The sequence below is a fragment of the Bactrocera tryoni genome, chromosome 5, assembly GCF_016617805.1.
Source record: "Bactrocera tryoni isolate S06 chromosome 5, CSIRO_BtryS06_freeze2, whole genome shotgun sequence".
NCBI lineage: Eukaryota > Metazoa > Arthropoda > Insecta > Diptera > Tephritidae > Bactrocera > Bactrocera tryoni.
In genome coordinates, this window is record NC_052503.1 from 23,742,302 (window position 1) to 23,756,965 (window position 14,664).

The window sequence follows — 14,664 nt, forward strand, 5'->3', positions numbered from 1 at the left end:
TGCTACAAAATTAGTCCAATAGGGACACCAAATGACGCCATATTTTTTTCCAATTTTTCTTCAGTAAGGTTTGCCATTACATCGTGGTAAGATATACGATCTAACAACGAATCGAAATTATTAAAATTTACTACCGAAATTTGGAGTCAGCGGCCTCAACTTTAAGAGCGCTACGTCCGATTTGTGGACGTCATAATCGTCCTTTTAGATCAACAATTGAGCGTCTAGTGGAAAATTTTAAATCCACAGGCATAGCACAAAATGTGCTAGTGCCAGTGAGACAGAGAACTGCCTGTAGTGTCGAGAATATTGTCGCTAGCGCATCAATTGAGGAAGATCCAAATCAGTCTCTCACACGTCGTTCTCAAGCATTGGGTATCTCTGTGACGTCAATGTGGCGAATTTTGGGAAAAGATCTTGGCCTACATCAAATTGACGCAAGAACTGAAGCCGCTTGACCACAAGAATCGACGTATGTTCGTGAAATGGGCTGAGCAGCAACTTGAAAATGATCCGATTTTCTTCGAAAAATCATCTTCAGCGAGGAGACTCATTTCTGATTGAATGGCTTCGTCTATAAGCAAATATACATATTGTTCAGGTAGCAATCCACACATAGTTCATGTATATCCCGAAAACTTAACGGTTTGGTGTGGTTTATAGGCCGGCGACGTCATTATGCCGTACTTCTTCCGTGATGATCAAAACCGGCACGTTACCATGAATGGAAATCGTTACCGCTCAATGATAACCGAATATTTTTGGTCCGAATTGAATGATATGGACTTGGACAATATGTGGTTCCAACAGGACGTCACCACAAGTCACACAGCGAATGTCACAATCGATGTATTGAAAACCTAGTTTGGTGAACGTGTTATCTCACGAAATGGCGCAGTCAACAGGCCGCCTTGATCGTGCGTTTTGACGTCGTTAGACTATTTCCATGGAGGCTACGTCAAGTCTATGGTTTATGCCAATAAGCCATCGACGATTGTTGAACTTCGTACGAATATCGAATGTGAAATTTCAGCAGTATCGGCCGATTTATGCTTGAAAACCGTCGAAAATTTGGTTCAGCATCTGGACTTCTGCAAGCGTGGCCGTGATGGCCATGAAAAGGAAATCGAATTCCATACATAATGATATCTAATGTACTTTCACAGGAATAAAGAATTTGTAGTGCTCTTATTGAAAACCCAATATTTGAAATATAATATATGTAGGTATGTACTCGCATGTTTATACACAAAAAATTTAGATAAAAGCACTATAATTTCAGATGGAGGAAAAATTCTGATGAACATTTGACAAGCTTCTAATTATTACAAATACAAACATTTTTGTGCCCATACAATTCAACACATGAATAGACGTGGTCAGTGGTTGGGTGGGGCATAGTAAATATATGTACATACGTACACATATATTTACAAAAGATCTGATAAGTAAGGTCAACAAAACATAAAAGTTCAAAGGGAAACCGAGAAACGCAAACTTCAACTAAAAGTATGTAAATATACATACATACATATATGTATGTAGCGGTGTCAATGCACCAGGCAATAAGGCAATCGATAGTTCTTAAACTTCTCTGCTTATTACTTATTCATATCTCATGCTCCAACTATGTAAATGTATAATAAAGCTATAATAGGACATAAAACATACATACACTTACATAATATGGTGCCATATAAGCCCGGTAGGGAAAAGAGGAATTAGGGAGTTATGTTTCTAGTTTAGAACTTGACCCCCGCTCCATAAAGCCCTGTCATACCTTCTTGCGGATAAAATTTATTGTCTCTGAACGAGATTATCCTCCGATTTCGTCTGTTTTCACACTGTCGGTAAGTTCTTATAACTTCTGGTACCCAACAAATTTGGTTGTTGTAAACTTGTTAGAGGGCTCGTATTGTTAGGAACTCGTATTTTTATCGTTTATCAAGATATTTCAATTTTTACTTAAGTTACAGATTGCACTGCTTGTCTGTCCGACAAATAGACGGGCAGACAGTCACTCGGATTTCAACTCTTCTCCTCATCCTTATCATTTATATATACATAACTCTATATCTAAGTCTCTTAGTTTTGGTTATACGTACAACCGTTATTTAAACGAAACTATTATACTCTGTAGCAACATGTTGCAAGAGCATAAAAACAATTTCGAATGTGCTTTATCCTACAGGGTATGTTCACACATAATTATTTGGAATATTTTTTGGTTGCAAATTAAAATGTGAGGAAAACTTTCAGGATTTCTGTGGTTTCTACGAAATATTGGAAACGAAAAAGTTACCGCAAAGGAAGCACTTCGTGGAGCGCTGCAGAACTTTCTGACACATGTGCACATTATAAATTTATGAATATTATTAATGACGACGAAAGCTTAATAACGAATTTTCAGTCCCCCAAACAATACATTGTAAACCTCTCTTTGTAAACTAACCGCTGTTGATAGATTGCCATCAAAATTTGAGTAAAAGTTTCCAGACATTTTTCGAGAAAAACTCTTTAACGAAGACTTTTTGAATGGCACTCATTATAACATAGCGTCCAGTGTATTTTTTATGCAGATTCGGAAATTGCCAGTATACAAGGTCTTTTCCAAAGTAAACAGGACTTAAAAAAAAAACAGTACAAATGATTTTTTTGGCAAAATCAATTTATTTTATTCAAAATAGTCTCCTTCTGCTTCAATACAGCTTTTTTCACGGTCCAAAAGCATGTCGAACAAGTGTTTTAGCTCGTTGGCCGGTATGGCCGCCAGTATGCCGGTGCAAGCCTTTTGTATGGCCTCTACGTCTGCATAACGCTTTCCTTTCATGAGCAAATGCATTTTTCCGAAGAAGAAGAAGTCGCACGGTGCCATATCAGGTGAATACGGAGAGTGGTTAATGGTTAAAATGTGATTTTTGGTCAAATAATCGGTCACAAGATGTCCTTCAAATGTTGGATTCAGAGCAATCGTCATTTATGTCCTCACGATCACTTTGAAAGCATTGAAACGTTTCGGTAAAAGCTCTACCAATTTTAAAACAAATATTAATGTTGGCTCTTTGTTCGAAGCTCATTTTCGCACCGCTAACACAAACATACTGACACTTAAAACGCAATAACTTCACTTCTAATTGATGAAATGTCATGAAATTCTCATTGGACAAGCGATGAAGATAACAGATTCTAACGCACCAATCGACATATAGATGGCGCCACCAGGGGCGATAAATTCAAAAAGTCCTGTTCACTTTGGAACACACCTTTTAGTTTAAAATCACTCTTTATATTGCTAGGGGTTTAACTGATTGAGCTACAACACAAAACGAAATAACAACTTTGTTCCTACTGGCGTTAGCTAACTGGAAAACTCTAAAAATGTCAAATTTGAAGTACGCAAGGACACAATCGCGAGGCTAAATATTAGAAATATAGCATACATATATACAATATATCATAAACAAAGGATTTTTCTCATGTTTAAAAAAAAAAAGCGACCTCTCAAAAGGGCTCGTGTTTCGTGATGTGATTTTTACATCAAATAGAAACATTGGAGAGGGTAGGAGTTGAGAAAAACAAGAAACAAAAAAATAAACTAAAAAGACCAACGCATAAAAAATCTGCGTAAAATTATTAATTTTAACTTTTTCTCACACCTTTGACGTTTCCTAACATATTCACTTTCAATTTGTTCGTAGCATTAGGCTTTAGTACCTTTCTTTGTATTTGCACTCCAAGCATTCTCAGCTTTTATTTATATGCTAAAAGTTATGTAATAAACAACTGTAAATTACTCTCTGAACTCTTGAACTTCTTTGAAGAAACCCAAGGCCATATTTTCAATATAAATGTAACATTAAAATTGTCATACCAAAATCAAACGTCAATCTACATATGCATGGAATATCTTCTTGGGAGAAACGCCAAGTAATTAAACTATACCTGAAAAGAGAAAAATAAAAAGAATAGCATTAATTATTTGTAAAAAATATAGTATTCTTAGCAGTAAATTAATCACTATCAAGAAAGTATATACCCACAAACTGCAATAGTAATAATTGTAATATAAACAGTTTACAGCATTTCCAAATATTACCAAAAATAATTGTAACAAGTAAAGAAGAATTGTAACAAGAAGAAGCAAAGAACGTTTTGTAATATAAACTTAACCCAAAGTAGCCAAATTTATTATAGAATACAAGGCAATGTCACCCAGAGCATCAGAAATCAATACATTAAAAATATGAACATTAGCTCAAGATCCAGAGCTATTTGGTTCATTTTTAGCACACTATAAATACCCTCTCAATTTCATTGAAATATAACACATACTACACATTGTGGCAAAAAAGCACCTGGAATTGTTGGAAAAGGCTTACGGTGATCCAGTTTTATCAAACACACATAAGCCTAGGACTGGTACAATGTCTTCAAAGACTGTCGAGAGATCGTTGAAGGCATGCCTCGTTCTGGACGATGCTCAACCTCTTCAACTTATGAAAATACTTGTATTTAAAAGGTGAAGGATATGGTGCTCGAAAATTGTCGGACAAGTGTTAGAGAGATGGCAGGAGAGCTCGACATCTTTCGCGAGTTTGTTCAAGTGATTTTGGTGAATTCTTTTGGTATGAAACGCGTTCTTGCTCGGATCGTCCTGTTAAAGCTGAATTTTTTTCAAAAAGAGTACCGTAAACAGGTCCCTTTGGGCATGCTTGATTTGCGAATTTATGGAGAGCCATTATAACTGCCGATGTGTTTATGAGTTTGACATGCAAACAAGTCAACAATCAACGTAATGGAGGAAAAAAACGAGCGAATGAACCAAAACAACCACTCCAAAGCCGCTCAAAAATCAAGGTGATGCTCATTGTTTTTTTTCGATATTCGTGGTTTGATGCATCATAAATTTATTCCGGAAGTATCGACGGTCAACAAGAAGTTATATTTGGCCGCATTGAGGCGCTTACGTGACAACATTACGACAGATGGAATTGTGGAAGAACAATTCATGAGTTTTACACGATGATAATGCACCATCGCATCGAGCCACGATTGTCACCGCATTTTAAAGCCAAAAACGCAATGAATACCATCGATCAACTACCGTATTAGCTTTGTGTGAATTTTTCTTGTTTCTCAAACTGAAATTGCCGCTTCATGAGACCAGTTTTTCAAAAATATAAAACAAAATTCGATGAAGGAGCTGAAGGCCAACCCAAAAAAAGTGCTTATTATGAAAAGTGTTTCGAGGATTGGAAAAATCGTTGGCATAAGTATTTGTACAAGGTCTGTCGCAAAAGAAACAGGACTGTTAAAAAAACAACAAAAAATTAATATTTTTCAAAAGTTATATTTTTTTATTCAAAGTAGTTTCCTTGTTTCCTTGTTTGGCCAGGTCGGACAAACTCTCGGTGTACAATACCCTCGGAATCGTAAAAACAAATCAGCATTGTCTTTATTTTTGAGTTCTGAAGACGACCGACTTCTGATCGTGACAGAGGTCCTCACGACCTTCTTCGAATCGCTTAAGCCACTCATGCTCATTACTACGGGATAGGCACTGATCACCATAAACTTTTTTCATCATTTGAAATGTTTCAGTAAACGTTTTCCCAAGTTTAAAACAAAATTTAATATTTGCTCTTTGCATTTTACGACCGATGACCAAAAGCTGCTGTCACTTTTTGATCGATAACATCGATTGTAGTTATCCAATTGTCTTAAAAGTTTTACAAAATGTCAACAAGAGATCAAACCTTTTATTTCATATACCCACCAATAGGTGGCGCCATCAGAAACAGTTATATTTAAAAAGTTCTGTTCCTTTTGCGACAGACCTTGTATATTATATTTGATGGGGATTATTTTGAAGGCAAGAAAATAATTGTACTATCTCCAAACAATGTCTTTTGAATGCATCGACCGCCTCTTTAGGCGGCTTAGTGACGTCTTAGTTTTTTACGAACGGGAATAAGAAGAAGTCACTAGGTGCGAAGTCAGGACAATACGGAGGATGACTCATCAAATTGATGTTTTTTAGAGCTCAAAATGCAGTTGTTTCAATCGATATGCTAGAGCTCGCTTTGTCGTGGTGAGGAGTGATTCGTCTTCGGCGGTTGGTTTTCTTGACTTCTTGAAAAACAACTCGCACACAAATAGTTGTGTATCACTCAGAATTTACTTTTCTGCGTTGTTTCAGTGATATGGTTACGATAAGTCCAGTTATTCCCAAAAACAGGCAACCATTTGCTTGGAAGTGGCTTGTGCGTGAACAACTTTTGTTGGATTCGGCTCATCTTAAAATATCCGTACAGGCGACTGCTGTTTACTTTCGGGTTCATACGCGTAAAACCACCTATCACGATGTCATAGAGCTTTCGTTTATTATTAACATTTCTCTCAACCAATCGACACGAGCCTTTTTTTTTTTTTGAGGAATTAACAAATTGTGTGGGCTCCAAGGGGAACAAAGTTTTATGACAGTTTACATATTATTGAATGTATGCCGGTCACACTAATGCAGTTGTCTCAATCTCACGATAGATCACAAGACGATGTTGCAATATCAGTTTACGCACAGCATCAATAGTTTCCGGAACAACAACTGATTTAGGACGTCGTACACGAAATTCGTCTTAAGAGTGACCTACGACCTCGATTGAATTTCACATACCATCGATAAACACTGGTCCTCGATGGAGCTTCAACATCAAAAATTTAATTAAGTTCATCTTTGCACTCTTGATGAGTTTATCCTCGACGAAAGTTCCAAAAAATAATAACGCAAAAATGTTCGCAATATAAATCCACCTTTATGGCGAGCAGAATATTTTAAGTTACTGTGAGCAACACATGTATACCCACAAAAATGTCAAACTTTACCATAAAATTATGAGTTTCCAGATTGCAAGAAGAATTTCAAATATGTGTCCACATATCATGGAAAATAGCAATAACTTATAACTTTTGCCGAAAAGAAACCAAAACTGGAGACAATGGATGAGTGGATGGAGACCTTTGACTAATATGATCTCAGATAACAACATGTTTAATGAAAGAACTTAAGTCATCGGAGTCTACAAATGGTTGCCAGCTGTGCAGGAAATTAACATTAACGACAGCAACCTAAAACACCCATTTATAATACACACACAAATGCGCACCTACACGGATGCACAAATTACTCTTTGAACTTTCTAATTTGCTTGCATAAATATGCTTGTAATTACTCTTAATTAGTTTGTTCATTTCATAATTTTACACATGTGAATGCGGCCGGAAGAAGCACGAAGAAAGCGCCGCGCCGCTCACTTGCGTCACTTGCTGCAAATGGAAATGCCACGCAACTGGCGGATAAACATATAAATGCTTGTCAGTATGTTAACTCCAAAACTTTTGCGGCAACAACTTGGCGACATAGGCAACACATGTTGTGCTCAAACTGTTGCTGATTCTTATTATTATGGTAGTTTACTGTAGATAAACTTTAGAATAAGTTTTTAATTGTATTGGTGATAGGGACTGAGTTGGAATGCAGCCGAATGTTAGATATTCTACTATTAAAGGTGTTTGAAAAAACTTTAGGAGTATTAGCGACTTGAAATTTTAGAAATGGGTGTGGTCAAGGCTCTTAATATTTAACTTATTTCACGCACCCAACAACCAAACTTTTTAGGAATATTTCGTTTAATTTCTTGTTTTACAGTGAGAAATGGGAAAATCAATTTCTAAACACGTTCGCATGCGAAATATACCTATTGGCCTTACATATAAATCATTAAAAAACAAGTAAAGAAAGGAAGGCGAAGTTTGGGTGCAACCGAACATTTTACACTCTTGCAACTTGCAGGAAATACCTTAAGGTATAAAATGTCAACAAGAGGATCGGATTCTATATATAACTCATACACTGACCGACATATTCGGCATGAGTTTTGATAGAACAACGAAAATCATTACACATATACCACAAGGTTGGTTCCAAAGTAAACAGGACTTTTTGAATCTAGAATCTGCTATCTCTATCGATTGTCCAGAGAGAATTTAACGACATTTCATAGATTGGAAGTGAAGTTTTTGCCTTTTAGCTGTCAGTATGTTTGTGTTATCGGTGCGAAAATGAGCTTCGAACAAAAAGCCAACATTAAATTTTGTTTTAAAATTGCTAAAACTTTTACCGAAACGTTTTAAATGATGAAACAAGTTTATGGCGATGATTGCCTATCCCGTAGCAGAGTGCACGAGTGGTTTCAACGTTTTCAAAGTGGTCGTGAGGACATAAATGACGATCAACATGTGGGCCAATCAAAATCCGTGATCAACGGAAATTCCATCGAAACTGTGCGTGAATTCATCAAAAATCAGCCGAAATCATCACTGAAATTCATGTAAATGGAATTGAACATCTCCAAAACTTCGATTTATCGCATTTTGACCGAAAATTTGGGCTTACGAAATCGCGTGTGCAAGGTTTGTTTCGCACAAATTGACTGACGACCAAAAATTGCTCTGAATCCAACATTCGAAGGACAATTATTTGACCAAAAATCACATTTTAACAATTAACCACTCCCCGTATTCACCTGATATGGCACCGTGCGAATTCTTCCTTTTCTGAAAAATACGTTTGCCCATGAAACGAAAGCGTTATGCAGACGTAGAGGGCATACAAAAGGCTTGCACCGGCATACTGGCGGCCATACCGGCCAACGAGCTAAAACACTCGTTCGACATGCTTTTGGACCGTGCAAAAGCCTGTATTGAAGCAGAAGGAGACTATTTTCAATAAAATAAATTGATTTTGTCGAAAAAATCATTTATTCTGTTGTTTTTTTTTTTAAGTCCCGTTTACTTTGGAACGCACATTGTACGACCGTTAGTTGAACGAAATTATTAACTCTGTAGCAACATAATGCAAGTGTATAAAAACTGTAGAACTGTGCCAAAGGCCATTTTAGGCAAAATTTCGCATCTCGGAGCTGTTAGACCTATTTTAAATAAAGGACTGCAGGTTCGGAACACAAACACGGCGGCTAGTTTGAAACTCATCAGCATTAAAAATTGGCACATGTAGTTCCTCCATTAATTGGATATGATTACTACAATCGTTCTAAGCCCTCCTAGACCCTAGGTACTAAATACTTAATACATTTCTCTCATTTGAATTATAACGGTATTTATAACTCGTTCTCTAATTGAGAAATTATAACAATATTGTTTTGATTAGGTTCCGAAAATGAATATAAATAAATCGGATCGTATCATCTTCCTTAGAAGACATAATAAATTGGGCCCACAAATTTCTATCCTCTCCTTAATTTAGTACTTTACTTCTCACAAATTACCGGCGTAGAATAGTCAAATTATAAGGAACGATTCTTTCTTTGCCACTATCTCTACATATCTTCACCTCTATAGCTTCCTCTCTGCAATCTATCTTTGTCTATATCTATTTTCGTCTCAGTCTCTTTATCTGTTTCCCTCTTATCTATGTATATTCCCTGTGTCTCTCCATCTCCCTCTATCACTTTTTTATTTGTGATTCTTCAGTCTCGCTCCCCTCTACCTGTCTTTGTCTCCATCTCTATGTCTGTCTCTCCAACTCCCTCGCCTCTACTATCTTCGACTCTACCGCCCTATCTCTATATATTTTGGTCTCTGTCTCTCTGTTTCACCTTCCTCCTTTTCTACATTTACTTTGTCTCTCTATTTCCTTCTCTCTATATCTATCTTTGTCTTTCTATTTCCCTCCTTATCTAGATGCCTTGGATCACCTAATTAAAGAGCACAGCACAAATATGTGACGACGTGCTCAAAATGTTTTCAGGTGCTGGACAAACACTGTTTTCTTTTGGCCTCCTAATCCAGCCTATCATACAATGCTGTAAAATAATTTAAGTGCTAATTTCTCTTTAATAATATTCGGTGAAAATTTTCCTACACTACTACATCTAAGGTGTTTGTTATTTTTGTCTTTTCACAGACGCAGACAGCCAGCAACAAGAACGTCACAATAATCTGGCAATATGTTTTTCAACTGCTTTTCATCACGAATTATGGCATAAATTTTATACTTTATTGTGTTAGTGGTCAAAATTTTCGGTGAGTAAATAGATACACATGGCGTTAATAGCTATATATAATTTATGACCTTTATTATACACCTACATACATATATGTGCGTTATGACAAAAGATCAAAGGAACGTGGCAGTGATTATGTAAATTAAGGCATTTCATGAAAGCAGTGTACAGTGTCATAAATTTGATTGCGTGTCATGAATATTCTTAAGGGAAAGCTACTTTTGTAGTGGTGTGCAATTGCTTAGAGTGATAACTGTAAAACCGGTTGCCAAAGTAAACAAATGTTTTTGACATTTATGTGCAGAAACAAACACAGGAAAAGTTTAAAATCGTGGAAATTTATTTTGAAAAATTTCAGCTGACATTTCACCGTGAAACCTTCATCAGCTAGGAAGGCCTTATCTGTCTTAGAGTTTATGAATTTAGTGTATATTGCGATTTGCATTGCGTGTAATCTAAAAGCGCCTTTAAGGGTTCCCTTCTATTCAAAAAAAAAGTTACCACACATCTAAGCCAATATGCTACAATTAACTAAACCCAAACACTGAGTCAATCCGGAAGTGGCTCACCAATGTCCATTGCATTCAGAATTAGATGCTACCGGTAGTGGCTTCCACCTCAAAGGCACATCCTGGACAGGAATCATCAATTTATGCCAATGAATTTTCGTAGATCGTGTGTTATATCGAGAAATGGATCTATGAATTGCTCACTTGAATCGACTCTTTAAGACAACTTTTTGCGTCTGTCAAGCCAATGGTAATTGCTGAGAAACCAGCGACGACTGACGGGTTGAAAAGCAGTATACGGAAAAATGAGACTGACTATGCTAGAACATGCATTATGAAACTGGAATTGGGCAGAGAAGATGGTCTTCAAAAATCAGTAGCGATGACCAACAGCCGAAAGTCCTGTTCAAGTTATAAAAAAATGTAAAAAAAAACAAGAATATTGAACTTTTGTCTGTCATTTAGTTAAAATAATTATTTTTTACTGCTAAAACCAGTTTATATATCCAAAATAATTTATATTTTCATATTAAATAAGTATGAATATATTAGGGTGGTTCTTATATGAAGTAATAAAATTTTTGTAACATATTTTCTTAAGCTCTAATTATTTGTCGATGTTGCCAGGTACAGTGGCATAAAAATGTTGAGAGTAGTGAAAGATTAGGGTGTGATGAAGTTCGTATTGATACTCGAAAAACTCGATAAAATTCAAAAGCTTCTGAGAGCAATTTTTCATTACCGATACATAGATTTTCCAAAATAAAAAAAATTAGAATAAAATACAATTTACATAGAGTAATCATGTAGAAGTCCTAACCGAAGTCATGTATATGTCAAACCGTCTCCAATCGAGGCCTGACTTTATATATGTACATATGTATGTTACATCTTCTACTGCAGTAATATCGATTTTGGTCATGCAATGACAAAAGAGCTTATACATAGAGGAAAAACAATATTTTTAGAGCAAAAAAAACATATTTTTCAATATATATGTACCACCCTAATGTAGCTAAATTTAAAAATTAAAATGTAGCTTACATAGCAGAAAAACCATTCCTACAGCAGAAAAGAACATATTTTCTAATATTTATGTACCACCCTAATGTAGTTAAATTGATAATTCTTCGCCATAATCACACAAAAGAGCTTCCACAGAGGAGAAAACCAATCTCTATAGCAGAAAATACATATTTTGCATATTTATGTACCACCCTAATGTAGTTAAATTAAAAAAATTTGCATGTCAACTGATAATTATTCGCCATTATCGCACAAAACAGCTTCTACAGAGGAGAAAAACAATCTCTATAGCAGAAAAGTATATATTTTTTAATATTTATGTACCACCCTAATGTAGTTAAATTTAAAAAATTACATCTCAATTGATAATTCTTCGCCATAATCACACGCCGACGATTTGTAATTGCACTTTAATTACATATTTACTTAAATTTTCGAACAGACGATTACACTTCGATTTGCTTTCCATGCATTTTTTCATTCTTTAATTTTTTTTCCTCTTCTATTTCTTGTGCTTCTCTTTTGCAGCAAAGCAGTAGTCATCATGTATAGAAATAGTTGGTTTGCGTGGCCGACAACGCCGCGGGAAGGCACCACACAAGTGACAAGAGGTAAGTAAATGTTGTTGCCTCTAATTACCGCAAAGAAATGTGACTGTGACAGTTCGGAAATGTGCAACTCCCTTACAGTTCATTGCATTTAATTGTAGCGCACGCGCTGACACACACACATACGAACATTATATGCTGTGCAAATGCTGCAAGCAACAAGTGAGAGCTCTGCACAGATATGTACATACATATGTACTCACATAAATATATGCATATTAAGGTACCCGTTATTGCCCAACAATTTGAAGAGAGAATATTCTAATGAAAAATTTAGCGCTCTGCAAAAATATCTAATCGTTTTTTTCTAAAGAAATATTTCTTTAAAACTTATTAGTAGTTAAAGTTATGCATTGAGTGTGCTATATTCATGCAGTACACCATGTCGTATGAGGAACACAGCATGCATAAATCACTCAGTGCTCAGCTCATTTGACCTATAACTTTCATTGCATATAACTTGAAAAGTAACGTTTTTATGGAAAAAATAGCCAGACCTTTTTTGTAGTGCGCTAAATTTTGTATTAGAATATCTTTTCATTTTCACAGTTGTAGTTGCACTTTTATTATTAATTGTGAGAGTGATAAGTAGTTCACATTTAGAGTAGAACTGTATCCAAAGGCTTAAAAATGAAAGCTCCAAATAAAATATTACTTAAAGTAATATTAACAATATTATTACAATAAAATAATACTTTAACTTTATATTTTATAGAAGCTTTTTTTTTATTTTCGCGGGTAGATAGTGGCACCCTTTTAGACTTTTGCCGCATTTCTGAAAGTATCCAACCAATCTGAGGTTCATTCTTCAGTAACAGAAATCACAAAACCACAAAGGACGTTGAACACTATTGCTCGTAGTCAGTTGTGGCAGATATGCACGAAAGAGCTATTAGAATTTGCAGAACAAAGATTTCGAACGCCATTAGAAGGTCAAATGAATTTAAAAGGCATAGCAAAACATTTCACAGTTGGCGTTGAGGTCAAAATATAAAACAAAAATTAGCTTAAATTTATATTTTGCTCACTCTTAACAATTTTCTAGCAGGAGCATAAATATTTATCCGACACTGAGCACTAAATATAACTGAAAGTATATTTATGGTTCCACTAAGATATCTTTCTTATAAGATTTATGTAATTTCATAATTTTAAATGAGTGGCAACACTGCAAAAAAAAAAATTCCTGCAACATTTCAGTTTGCTGGGTGATTTATCTTATAATAATATTTTTTATCAAAAATATTTTTAACATGTGGCAACCTTCTAACATTTTCGTTGCAACTGCTCGTTTTTTACTCAACTATAGTGTCCAACCAGTTAGATTTCAAAAACTTGTCGAAGCTCAAGCTACCTCTTTTGGGTACAACATTGCGTATGAGTGATTTCAACTATGTAGAAATTCATACCACTCATACGCACTGTGCTTCATATGGAGAGACTCCGCTATATTAAAGCTGCTTATTATGCTTATTCTGCAAATGTATGTTTAATCATTTTTAAAGTTATCTACACAAATTCTAAAAATATCTCGAAACAACTTTTCTGAAGTCTTATATTTAGAGAGGAAAATAAAAAAATCTATTTTTTTTTTAAATTAAATATTCAATACAAATTGTCAAAACATTTTAACTATAAGAGGAAAGTTTTTTTCATAAACTCCACCGTTGAACTGGTTAATTTTTCAATATTAACAGATTTTTATTACTTTCGATTTATATGCGACCTCTACGCCGTTATGTTTTTGCTTACTAACAAATACTAGATAGAAGTAAGTATATCTATAATTACGTTGTATACAGTCGACAAGTACAGATTCGACACAATTTAGCGTTCTTAAGCACGACTAAGCGCAGCCAAATCTCCAAAGCACCTGTTGCTTTAGCTATCGCGAACTAACGACACGCAATTTGATTTTCCGCAGGCTAACGTAAATTTGTATGCATGCGCTGGGAATTGTACTCGAATTTCGGAAGATAATTGCAAAATCGCATTTGCATCTGCCAAAGCACACGCTCACACACAAGGCAACGCGAAGACGGTACGAGGTTTATTTTGCCCACAGCACCGAGAACGAAACTCGATACGTGTATGCATGTGTATATGTACATGTACGCGATTAGTGCTGACACAGCATATACACTTGGGTGGGGTAAATGCACAGCGAAGGAAATTTTTCTTCTCTGTAGTCTTCTAAACTGTCCAAATTTAGACAAATGAAACCTCAATTTTGGTTATGAAAACCGCCCACAAAATACTCTCCATAGAGATTCCAATGATTTAGATAGGCTTGCAGGGCGTTGACAATGATTTATGAGTATCTGAAGCTGGTAAGCAGTTTTGTATAATTTAATGCAAAGCTTGCAACTTTAAGATTTTAACGATGAGAAAAGGCTACAAGGTTAACAAAAAGAACCACAAAAACTCATTAAATATTAT

General features: G+C 35.5%; 2 protein-coding genes across 6 annotated transcripts in view; one reads left to right on the forward strand and one right to left on the reverse strand.

Moving 5' to 3' along the window:
• The window catches only part of LOC120778468 (G-protein coupled receptor daf-37), a 36,172-nt gene extending 26,067 nt beyond the window's left edge, over positions 1–10,105 (forward strand). The window contains exon 5 of the mRNA XM_040110280.1: positions 9,983–10,105. Coding sequence (XP_039966214.1) covers positions 9,983–10,105 — 123 coding nt within the window. The remainder of the gene's footprint in view (positions 1–9,982) is intronic.
• Positions 1–14,664, reverse strand: part of LOC120778467 (protein furry) — a 141,228-nt gene that overhangs the window by 63,810 nt on the left and 62,754 nt on the right. The window lies entirely within an intron of this gene.